Source organism: Vombatus ursinus, unplaced genomic scaffold (assembly GCF_900497805.2).
Source record: "Vombatus ursinus unplaced genomic scaffold, bare-nosed wombat genome assembly UNPS02014791.1, whole genome shotgun sequence".
NCBI lineage: Eukaryota > Metazoa > Chordata > Mammalia > Diprotodontia > Vombatidae > Vombatus > Vombatus ursinus.
The window spans coordinates 64,345,106-64,357,979 of record NW_020954569.1 but is presented as its reverse complement, the minus strand read 5'-3'; the positions used below and the strand labels follow the sequence as shown (position 1 = coordinate 64,357,979).

Sequence of the window (12,874 nt, the reverse complement as noted above, 5' to 3'; positions counted from 1 at the left end):
CCATTTGATCAATAAAAAAATGAAGACCGACAAGCAAAGTGACCTTTCCTGGGTCACCCAACTAGTGTCAGCACCATGAACAGAACCCAGGTGTCCTGACTTTGAGTCCACTGCTCTCTCTATACACCCCACAGCCATGCAGAAAAAATGTGCTCGTTCTCTTAAGAACTTCTTATGACAAACTGAGATTCTGATCTTTCAGCTCAAAAATGACTCTGACAGCAAGGTGCCTGGCAGAGGCATACAAAAAAGTTCAGACTATTACATTTAATTTGCACCATATTTTAGAGTTTGAATCAAGGGGAAAGGCACTAGTTGGTCTTTCTAATACGTTATCTTAATGTTGGATAGTGAGCATCATCTTTATTGGGGAGCAAGATGCAAACAAAACACTGAGTTAAAAGTCTTATTTCATATACATACATATATACATATATTGCCACATACCAGTTTCAATTGCCTTTCTGACAATTTTAGGGTATTTCTGGAATTTTACAAAATAATAACTCTCATATTCCATCAAAATAGTTTCAAGATCAACATTATCACAAACTTCAAAGCGCTGTAAGCCTTGTTCGGTTTCTTGTTCCAAAGCGTTGGCAGCATCAATATATCTAGCAATTTCAAAAGAAGCAGATCAGTCATTAACAACAACCCACAGGAAAAATAATGAAAGAAACAGTCATCACTGGCTCAAAGAGAAACATTATACAAAACCACAAGCCTGTATTAAACAGAGCAGAATGCACCTGGGGTCAAGAGGTGTGACTGAAAAATAATGAGATTGCCTTTTAAACAGGCTTGAATTTATACATTCATATGTGTGCTGTCCCCTTAAGAATAATCACCTTGAGAGAGTATACAGCTAACACATATGTGTATATACTTACTACGTGCCAGGCACTGTGCTAAGCACTTTAATTATTTTCTTATTTGATCCTTATAACAGCCCTGTGAGATAAGTTCAATTATTATCCACATTTTACAGATGAGAAAAATGAGACAGGTGGAGGTTAAATGGCATGCCCAGGGTCACACAGCTAGTAAGTATCTGAGGCTGGATTTGAACTTGGGTCTTCCTGACTTCCTGATTCCACATCTGTTGCTCTATCTACAACCTGGCTATCTATAATCAATAATGCTGCTATTGCTTGCAACATTTCTCAAATGGTAAATTGAGAAATCTGGCAATTATTTTTCAAGTTTATTTATAAGCTACGTGAGAAAAAAACTTATTACTTTATAGTGATATTTATCATTGACCCAAAGTGAGATATTTCAAACCTATGTTTGATATTGTTTTGTGCACTGATAGCTTTCAAAAGCATTTCATCATCTTTTTTATGAGCTATGATTTTTCACCGATGCCCACTGATTTTTAAGGGAGCTACAGGCTTTCCAATCTAACTACAGAGATGTTAATCAGTCAATCAAGAAACATTTATTTTACTAAGAACCTAGGCAGCTAAGTGATAAGTGGATAAAGATTGTTTTTCCCCTAGAACTATTCTAGGTCTTGAATTCCTGGCTAGTTGAGTGGGGAAGATTCATCTCCCTGAGTTCAAATCTGCCCTACTACCTGTGTGACCCTGGGCAAGTTACTTAACTCAGTTTGCCTCAGTTTCCTCATCGGTAAAATGAGCTGGAGAAGGAAACAGCGAACCACCTCAGTATCTTTGCCAAGAAAATCCCAAATGGAATCACGAAGAGTCAGACATGACTGAAAAAACCAAACAACAACAAAAAGCACCTACTATATGCCAAGCATGGATCTAACTGGGGATATAAAAAGACGCCAAAGACAGTCCCTGCTCTCAAGAAGCTCACAAGCTAATAGGGAAGATAATGAGTAAAAAAAATATGTACAAACAAGATACAGATAGGAAAGATAGGAAATAATTAACAGAGGAAAGGCACTAGAATTAAGAGAAGCTGGGAAAAGCTTCTTGAAGAAGATGGAATTTTAGATAGGGCTTAAAGGAAGGCAGGGAAGACAGTAGCCAGACACAGATGGGAGAGCATTCCAGGCATGGGGGAAACCAAAGAAAATGCTTGGAGTCAAGAGTTAGAGTGTCTTGTTTGTGGAACAGTAAAAAGGCTAATACCACTAGGCCGAAGAGTACGAGGTGGAGGGTAAGGTGTAAGAAGACTGGAAAAGAAGGAGGGGGCTAGGCTATGAAGGATTTTTAATTTTTAAGGATTAATATTGGGTTGGGGGGAGGGAGGTGTGTGTGATGTGGTTAGACCTGTGTTTAGGAAAATCACTTTGGTGGCTGAATGGAGGATGGCCTGGACTTGGAGAGAGACTTGAGGCAGACAGGCCCTCCACCAAGCAATGGTGATAGTCCAAGCATGAGGTGGTGAGGGCCAGTACCAGAGTGGTGGCAGTGTCAGAGAGAAGGGGACAAATAGAAAAGATACTATAATGATAAAATGTCAGAATTTAGCAAAAAATTGGATATGGGGGGGGAGGGATGAGAGAGAGTTGAGGACGATTCCTACATTGTGAGTCTGGGGGATTGAGAAAATGCTGTTGTCTTACAGTAACAGAAAAATTTGGAAGGGGTGGGGTGGGGAGTAGAGAGTTTTAGAGGAAAGATAATGAGTTCTGTTTTGGACATGTTGAGTTTAAGATGTCTACTGGACATCCAGTTCAACATGTCTAAAAAGTAACTGGAGGTACAAGATCTGCCACATATCTCCACTTTGCTCAATGGCCTGGGCTCTTAAAGGACTGTTGGCTGTTTTCAAAAACAGCAAACAAATCTACTTTCAATGGATAAAAATTTGCTTCAGCTCTGATTCTTTGAAAGACTACCACTAAAGGCAATTCCCAAACCCTTTGCACAATAGTGGGAATAAATGTAGGGTCTCTCCTAGTGACCGCTTTGACAGAAACAACACTCATCTAGATGTATAAGTTCTGGTAAATTTGTGGGTTTTTTAAAGTCAATCACATAAATTTCTATAATAAAAACATTTATATAATTAACAGTATTTAGAATCTTCATTGGAGATTCTCTACAGAAAAACTATTCAGTGTAAAGTCTAACACTGCCTATTGCAGATAGCACTACAAATAAAAATATATTTCTCAAGTTTCTAAAATCCAAATGCCTTTATAGTTTCTTTCTATATATGTGCTTTGCACCTGGGAGATATGAGAGAAGAGAGAAGCTTCCTCTCTTAACATTCCTTTTTAATCAGGACTATTTCACTGAAGTTTGGAAGACTATGGTTTAGAACATACAAGATACTATTTTTCAATCAAAGCTGCTTCATACAAATGTAATTGTTTTAAGAATTACAAAAGACTCTATACATTTCCTTATTTTACCAAATAATCTAACTTTTCAGGAGCTTTCTAAAGTCAGGGAGTTAGTCAATAAGGATTTATTAAAGACCTACTATGTATAAGGTACTGTTCTAAGCACTAGGAAGACAAAAAAAGGCAAAAACAATCGTTGACCTCAAGGAGCTCACAATATAATGGGGGAGATAAGATGCAAACAACTATGTACAAATACTATATATGGAGAAAACTAGATAATTGACACAGGGGAAAGCACTAGTATTAAGGGGAACTGGAAAAGGCTTCCTGTAGAAGATGGGATTTTAGCTGGACCTTGAAGGAAGCCAGGGAAGCCAGTAAGTAGAGATGAGAAGGAAGAGCATTGGCAGGGCAAGGGAAGAGGGAGATGAAAATGTACAATCATAAATGTTCCAGAAACAGCAGGTGTCACTAGATCACTGAGTAAATGGTGGGGAGTAAGCTGTAAGAAAACTGGAAAGGTAGAAAGGGGCCCGGCTGAGAAGGGTTTTGGATGCCACAAGATTTCATATTTAATGTGGTAGGGAACCACTGGAATTTCTTGAATAGGTAAGTGACAGTCAGACTTGCACTGTAGGAAAATTAATTTGACAGCTAAGGGGAGGATGAACTGAAATGGGAGAGATTTGAGGCAAGGAAATCACTGGCAGGCTATTACAGTAATCCAGGCATGAGATGATGAGGGATGGGACCAGAACAGTGGCATGGTGGCTTCAGCATCAGAGGAGAAAAGGGGGCATGTCGGTGAGATGTTATAAAAGTAAAGTCAACAGATTTCAAAAATAAATTGGATATGGTGTGGAGGGGAGTGAGAGAAACTGAGGATTCAAAGATCATACATAGGTTGTGAACCTGAGTGAGTAGGATGGTAGTAGCATCTTCAACTATAATAAAGAAGTCTGGAAGAGGAGGAGGCTTTCAAGGGAAAAGTTAACGAGTTCCTTTTGGACATGCTAAATTAAAGTTTTCCACCAAATATGCAGTTTGAGATGTCCAGTAAACAGTTGGTAATGTAAGCCTGAAGGTTAGGAAAGAAGTTAAGGCTGGATGAGTAAATCTGGGAATCATCAGCATGGAGATGATAATTCAACCCACACAAGCTGACAAGATCACCAAGAGAAACAGTATAGAAGAAGAAATGAAGAGGGCTCAGGATACAGCCTTGGGGGACATTTGCATTAGTGGGCATGACCTGGATGAAAATACACAAAGAAAACTGAGAAATGATTTGACAGACAGGAGAAGAACAAGGATAAAGGTGCCACAGAAATCTATTGTCAGGATCAAGTTGAAGAGGGTGAACAACAGTGTCAAAGGCTTTAGAGAAGGCAAAAACAATGAGGTTTAAAAAAAACGTCTTTAGATTCGACATCAAGAGATCATTCGTAACTTTGGAAGAAAAAAGTTTCTGCTGAACGATAGAGTCAGAATCTAGACTGTAGAAAGTTATGAAAGGAATGAGAGGAAAGGAAGTTGGAGGCATCAATTATAGATGGCCTTCTCAAGATTGCCTTGCTTCAGTTAGAGCCCTGTTGAGATTACGTATCATAAAGCTCTAAGTCAAGAGAACTGTAGTCAACACAGTTTCATGATTTTCTTAGCACAAGAGTAGGAGCAAAGGCAGTAAACTGTGAGAATAATCCAAGCCTCAGCCTTGGCAGGGCAAGATCAGCAACAGGGCAAGGGACCAAGGACTTGAGAGAAGAGGACAGTGGAAATTTGAACTGGTTCACCAAGAGGTCAAGACGGGGAAAAAACAGAAGAGTATTCAGGAATGGAAAAGAATTGAGAAGTCAAGGGACTGGAGGTCATAGTGAGGATGAAAACAGGGTTTGCAAGCATAGGGAGAAGGGGAATGACTACAGGTTATGACCAGATAAGGGAATTTCAGAGTTCATGAACATAGATAGGAAGGTCAAGGGTTATGACCATCTTTGCATGTAGCTGAGGTAGGATGGAAGAGTGAAATGAATAAGTTAGGGAACTGTAAGGTCAGGGTGCTTGATGGCATTTCAATAGGTCTGCTGAAGTACCCTACTGTGAGGGAAGATTGGGGAGGAGAGACTGTGAGCCAGCCACTGAAGTTATTGAGGAAAAAATGGGAGTGTCCTAGAGCTCAGTAGACAATCACCATAATTTTGGCTGGATATACCTGGAAACCAAATGTTTGGTAATTCCCTAAATCAATACTAGTCATTATCACCATCTTACAAATAGAGAAACTGAGGCACAGAGTTTTGCTGATTTTCTTGAAGGTACAGGAAAGACATAAGTGAATCTGATTAAATATACTGATTTCTTGGCCTCCGCCTCAACAATAAATCAACCCAAAGAAATTCCTTCAAAGGAGGAAGCTGGGCATAGTAAAAAAAAAAAAAAAAAAAAAAAAAAAACTGAGCTCAGAAGCCGCAAGACCCATAAGCCTCATTTAACCTTTCTGGGCCTCAGTTTCCTCATGTGTGAGAGGTTAAACTAGATGATCTTTAAGGTCCCTTCCAGCTCTAACTTTCTGTAATTCTTGGACTTATCTAGTGATTTTTTTTCCCCCAGAACTATTCTAGGTCTTGAATTCCTGGCTAGCTGATAATTTTTTTGGTGAAGGAAGAGAATGTGGTTTCATAAATCTTCTTCCTTCAAAGACCCAGTCCAAGCCCCATTTCCTCCATGAAGACTTCCCTGACTACTCCTGCTCATAATAACCATTCTCTTTTCTTAATTCCTATAGCACTTAGTCTGTAAGAAAATAATTTGGTATATGATTACAACTCCTCTTAGTAAACTCTTCCCCCGCTTTATTTTTGTGCTTCAATTTCCTGATTTACTCATCCTGCCTATCTACAAAGCCTATATTTTGGTTTTCACCTCCATAATCCTGCTCATTTGTCAGTTTCCATCAGGTTTCTGGAAAAATTGTCCCCAAAAACCCAGCATTTTGTCATACTAATGATGTAAGGGTATCCTCCAGTGGTGAAAAAGGTAACTGCAGGGGGTGGAGAGGATAGGGGTTTTTTTTGTTTGTTTTGTTTTGTTTTTAAGCACCAGGCCTTTTGGAAATGGCTTCTCGGGCTTTACCATTGCCAAAAAAAAAAAAAAAAAAAAAATAGGAACTGCTATTTTTGTCGTTCTTTGTATCCCCGTTGCTTGGCGCTTTACAAGTGCTTGTCAACTGCCCACCTGCCTGTGTATCCATTCTTCTACTGCTTTTTCTGGTTGTTAGTGAAAACAGTTCACGGGCAAGGTCCAGATCTTTGATTTATTTTATGTCTGTTATATCACTGTTAGCTCTGCGAATGAAATAGGGGTTCAATAGACAGATACCTACTGTACATAGGATTGAACGCCTAGCTAAGCCGAAGGGCAAACACAAATGCTAAAATTAGCTCAGAAAATGATTTTAGCTTCTCTTTAGCCAGGTTGAGCCACTAGATTTACCTTAATCTGAGCCTAGAACCTTGAGCACAGCTAAGCTGGCAAAGAACTGAAATTGGTGATACAGAAAGCAACAAGCCCTTTCCTCAATGTCACAAATAAGAGAAACCTAGGTGGGGAGGACTGTCTTTAATTTCATATAACTAGACTAATTCGACAACATATTTTCCTTTTAAGAAAGCACTTTGTAAACCTCAAAGTACTATATAAACTTGAACTGTAATATTACTGTTCCAATAAAGCATACCTCAGAGGTGGCTAGGATTTCAGCACAGGAGAAAATTAAAAGGTCCCACCCAAGACCTAACTTTCTCCTTGAAGCCTCCCTTGCTGTGCCAAATCAGCCATCTCTACCTCTTCTAAACTCTCACAGCATCATAGTGGTATCTGTTATCACTCATTTGGCATCTATCTCATAAACCACCTGTTCTCCTTATTTAAATTTACACTTGTACTGTCACATAATAATAATAACAATAGCACTTATCTAGTGTTTTAAGGTTTGCAAAGTGCTTCCCAAGTTATCTCTTCTGAAATAAAAATGTCAAAAGTTTGACTTTCCAACAAGATTGTGCCTCCCTCAGGGCAGAAATCATTCAATTCAATAAACATTTACTAGAGTCTAACAGTATGAGTCATAGTGCTACGGTCCAAGCTTTTTAAAACAAAACAAACAAAAAAAAAATCCCAGGCCTTCAAAGAGTATCCATGCTAAAGAGGTGTCATTCATCCTTATTTTCGAAGAGGACCAATGACATCATGGGGTGACGTCTTGACCTGCATGTGAATTGGACTTAAGTGAGGCAAAGTTGCACAAAGTCAGCCTCACTCTCTCACGAAGAGCCATCAAAGCCCAGTGGCAAGACAAAAGTCAAGACAACTGGTGATGGCCTGGGATGCTGTGAAAGACCTTGCCATCTTCCACGTCTGACCAAGTTCTAAGTGCTCCACAGTGCCTACTTCAGCTGCCTTCATGGTTGTTGGAATGAATTGTCCTCATCCATCCATTCTTTCAGGGGAAGTCTTCACATGCTTGGGGCAGACATCCTCCTAACTCACTAATAGGTTTGAGGCCTGTCAGTTACCCTCAACCTGGTTTAGCTCTTCTGCTGGGTTGGATTCACCAGGGTGTGAAAATTATAGCCTCTTGGAGCCACATGTGAGAGTCAGATGAAAGGTGGATGAGCATTCCTGAAAAGGGCTCAGCAAACCCTCACACCAGAGGTGCTAGTCCTCCTCAACACCCCCATAAGCCACATACAAAAGAAATCCCCCTTTCCCCCATGCCATCCCCAACGAGTAGACATCCAGTCTCTGCTTGAAGACCTGAAAGCAGGGCGAGTCTACCACCACTCCATATAATTCATTCTACTTCTGGACAGCTCTAATTGGTAGGAAATTTTCTTGAACTCAAGTCTAAATTTGCCTCTGCAATTTCTACTCGTGGCTTCTGGTTCTGCCCCCTAAGACCAAAAGGAATAAGTATAATCCCTCACCTACTTGACAACCCATTCAAATAATTGAAGGCAGCTATTATGGCCCCTAAGTCTTCTCTTCTCCAGGGTAAAAAAAAAAACCCAATTCCTTCAATTTAATCTCAAATGGAATGGACTCCAGGCTGAGGGGATACAATATACACAAATAATAATTAAATATGAGGCAATTTGTGGACAGAGAGAGCTCTGACAACTTGGAGGAGGGAGGGGGATCAGAAAAAGCTTCACACACTGGCAGCAACTGAGTCAATGAGGCTAAGAATTCAGAGACAGAGGCAAGAAGAGAATGCATCTGGGCATGAGAGACTCGGTTATGCAAAGAGATAGGAGATGGAATGTCAGGTTTGGTTGGAAGGTCAATGTACAAGATGTCTGACTGTGGCTGATGAAACCAATATGAGTTTGGAAGGCTCTACCACAGACTGGGCACAAATAGTCTGTATGAACATTTGAAGTGGGCACGTCTCTAAATTTGGGTATCTTTTTTATTTTTGAGCTATTGCAATTCTGCTTCGCTCACAGAGCATAGCACTTTCTTTGATGCAGGACACCATGCTGGACAGTCATGTGTCAGTGTCTCCCATATCAAGTTTAGAAAACAGCTGGTAAGTCCAGTGTGGCTAGAACACAGAGTATGGAAAATAAAGCTAGAGAGGGAAGTGGGAGCCTGACTGTGGAGGACTTTAAATGCTTGGTTAAGAGTTTGTATTTTATCCCAGAGGCACTAGGGGAACCACTGAAATTTCTGATCAAAGACTCTGACATGGTCAGACCAATACTTCCAGAAAATGATTTTGGCATTTGAATGGAAGATGGACTGGGGAGGTGGAAGACTGGATAAAGGAAGACCAATCAGACTCTTCACTTCAAAGACAGAGAGGGATAAGGATGAAAGACTGGGTCAGGATGGCCAGTGAGTGGGAGGAAAGAGGTAGATGTGTAATGTGTTGTGGAAGCAGAATGAGAAGGAACTGGCAATTGTCTGGATATAAGAGGCAAGGGAGAGGGAAAATTCAACCTGGGTGAATGGGAGGACAGTACTGCCCTGGAAAGGAAGGAGGGACAAATTTAGGGGGAAAGATGATGAGTTCTATTTTGGACGCATTAAATTTGAAATGGTGACCCTGGGCAAGTCATTTAATCCCACTACCTAACCAAAAAAAACCAAAAAACCAAAAACACAAAACAAATTTGAAATGATGCTGAGAACATCTGGTTGGAAATGTCCAGGAAACACTGGTAATGTGGGTCAAGAGAAATTAGTGTATATGCATGCACATACACACACACACACACACATACACACAATATCCCATACTTCTTTATATTCCCACAACTTCCAGCACATGTTTTAAAAATATTTGCTGACTGTATGAAATGAAACATATTGGTGGATCCAGTACTAACTGGCTTAGCCTATTAACTAATAGATTTCCAGCTCTTTTGAGCCATAGATAGAGACCTAAATGAATTCAATGGAAATGAACATTTAATCAACTTCTAAACCACAAAATTCAGCTCTGTTTTACAGAACAAGTGAAAAGTTACTGTCCTTAAGCAAGCTCCCTACAACAAAAATCTTTCCATTCCATGGCTCTTCAGGAATTTTAGACTTCATTATTGGTTGCATTTTCATTCATGCCCCCATCACACTCACTGGTTGTGATGAAGGAGTCAGTATACTTCTTGTTCCCCTCTGCCATTTCAAGACTCTCCCTCAACCACCATGACTCAACAACCTCTCCTCTTTTGAGGTTCATACTATTCATATTATCAACCAATCCTATTGAATCTCAATAAATTTTCCTTCCTTTCTGAATGAATTCAGTGCCTTGCTCACAGTCTTTTTTTCCTCCCCAATTCCTGCCCTCATACAAGGGGACTTCAACACATATTGCTCTCTCAAATATCCCAACTTCTCAGTTCCTTAATTTCCCAAGACCAGCTCCTCCACTCCACCTAGGCTACACAGATCTTGTAATCACCAACACGTATTCCACTTCCAGGGGAAACTCTGAAATTCTTCTATCTGATTATGTAGTCTTTTACCATTCCATCTTTTCCTATGCCTTATGACCCCTAGCCTTGTTCTTCATCCTAACCATAACTGATAATTCTTCTTCTATCCCTCAGTTCTTTTCCAATGGATTACCCTTCTACTATATACACTTTCTTCCCTTGCCCATCCTGACCCTTTGCTGAACCAGTTCAACTCTACAATGTCCTCTCCTCTTGAATCCCTTGTTCTCCTATCTTATTATTGATCATACCTTAGCAACCTTGAACCACTCTCACAATTGGCCTTCATGCCTATTCACACATTGCTGAAAAGAGCTACAAAAAAAATCATGAAACTGCTAATTGGGTTTTACTACAAATTTATTTTACATAATCTTAACTGAGCCCTCACTGGAGAAAGGTAATATTTCAGGCCTCCCTAACTGATTTACTCTCCCACTCACCACAGAGGCCATTCAAAATTCTTTTATCCCTCCTTAAGCCACCCCTTCTCTCCTTTCCCCACCTCCTCCTCTCAGCTGAGAACCTTCACTAAAAAACCTGAAGTCATTAACCAAGAGCTTCCTCTTCTTCCCTCCTCATTTTGCATATTTCAGATGTCTTCCCCCACTATTTTCTACTTCATCTTTTTTCACAGAAAGAGGTGGCCCTTCTTGTCAAGGCAAAACCCTCTATAGCCATCCCTGATCTTATCTCAAGCAGATTGCCCCCTCAATCAGCCCCATTCTCTCACTAATCTTCGATCTCTTCCTGTCTACTAGCTTACCTTACTGTGCACAAACACAACCATGTCTTCTCCGTCCTTAAAAAAAAAAACAAAAAACCCTTACTTAATCCAACCATTATCCTTGGCCTTCTTGGCTAAACTGCTCAACAAAGCTGTGTACACTAGGAGCTTCCAATTTCTCTCTTCTCACTCTCTCCCAATCCCTCTGCAATATGGCTTCTGACCTTATCGTTCAACTGAAACTGTTCTCTCCAAAGTCATTAGTGATCTCTTAATTGCCAAATCCAATGGCCTTTTCTTAATTCTCAGCCTTATTGATCTTTCTGCTGCCTCTGACACTGTCAATCATTCTCTTCTCCTGCATAGTCTCTCCTCTCTAGATTTTTGTGACACTGCTCTCTCCTGTCCTGACTGTTCTCCAGTCTGTTCGACTGTTCTTGTTCAGTGTCCTTTGCTGGATCTCCAGGTCATGCTCACTAACCATGAGTGTCTTCCAACATGCTGTCCTGGTCCCTCTTCTACCTCCGTACCAGAGGTTCTTAACCTGAGGTCCATGAACTTTTTTTGAAGTATTTCGAGTACTGTATTTCCATATAATTATTTTCCTTTGTAATCCTCTGTATTTAATTATATAAATTTTAAAACATTATTTTCTGAGAATGGTTTTCTGAGAAACATTTTCTGAGTCTGGCACAGACTGCCAAAGGGGTCCATGATACAATAAAGAATATACACTACCTCACGTGGTGGTGATGATAATTTCTAAGGAAATGAGTCCCAAATTTATCCATTATTTATATATACACATATATACATATATATACATACATATACATATTTACATGTATACACATACACACATATCCTTCCCTGATCTCTCTGGAGCTCCAGTCTCCCATCACCAACTGCCTTTGGGATATCCTGAACTGGATACTCCTTAAGCATCTCAAAAGCAACACGTCCACAACTACCAGCACTCCCAAAATCCTCCCAAATCTTCCTTTGTTACAAATGTCAACGGCACCAGTATCCTCCCAGTCTCTTAGTTTGACAGCCTTATCCTCAACTCTTCTCTTACACTCATTCCACGTATCTGATTGGCTGACAAGTCATGCTGTTTCTCATTATATTCACTTATCTCCACTCACACAGCTACCCTCCCCTGCCCCTCTGCCCCGATACAGGCTCTCCCCCCTGAGATGCAGAAGGCAACAGCATTCAGGTTGGGCCCTTGCCACAGATCTCTTCCCACTCTAATCCAAAGTGTTCTTCCTAAAGCTCAGGTCTGACATTATGGACAGTGCCTCCATGTTAACCTCTAGGATCACATGTAATATCTTTGGTTTGGCATTTAAAGCCCCTCACACATTGCCTCCTTTCAATCTTCTTAACTTTAGTCTCTTCTCCTTTATGATTCAGCAACACTGCCTTCATATATATATGCTTATGTGTATTTATTATATATACACATACACAAATATATACTAATATATTGGCTTTCTAACTCCAAAATAATCTACTACTTCCTTATATGTATACCCAATAGTCTAGTAAAACTGCTTCAATAAATCAAATTGCATTAAGTCTGCTCACAAGTTTCCCTATGTCTAGAATGGATTCCTTTCTCCTTCCCACACTCTCCCTCCATCTACTGAACTTTTCAGCCATCCTTCAAGGCCCATCTCTAATGCCTGCTCCATCATGTAAGCCTTCCCACCAGCTGGAAGTAATTTCTCTCTCCTCAGATCTCTCACAGAACTCTGATGGTGCTTCATTCACACACCTAGACTCTATTCTGCATTATAAATTATTTGGTTATATGTCTTACCTCCCCCTTTGTTTTTGTTGTTTAGTCCTTTTGTGTTTGACTCT

The 12,874-nt window shown here is 40.1% G+C and overlaps 1 protein-coding gene across 3 annotated transcripts in view; it reads right to left on the bottom strand.

Annotated features, from left to right (window-relative positions):
• Positions 1–12,874, bottom strand: part of KATNAL2 (katanin catalytic subunit A1 like 2) — a 120,023-nt gene that overhangs the window by 63,242 nt on the left and 43,907 nt on the right. For all 3 annotated transcript variants that reach the window (XM_027869027.1, XM_027869029.1, XM_027869028.1), the window contains exon 3: positions 448–614. In XM_027869027.1, the coding sequence (XP_027724828.1) occupies positions 448–614 (167 nt within the window). The remainder of the gene's footprint in view (positions 1–447; positions 615–12,874) is intronic.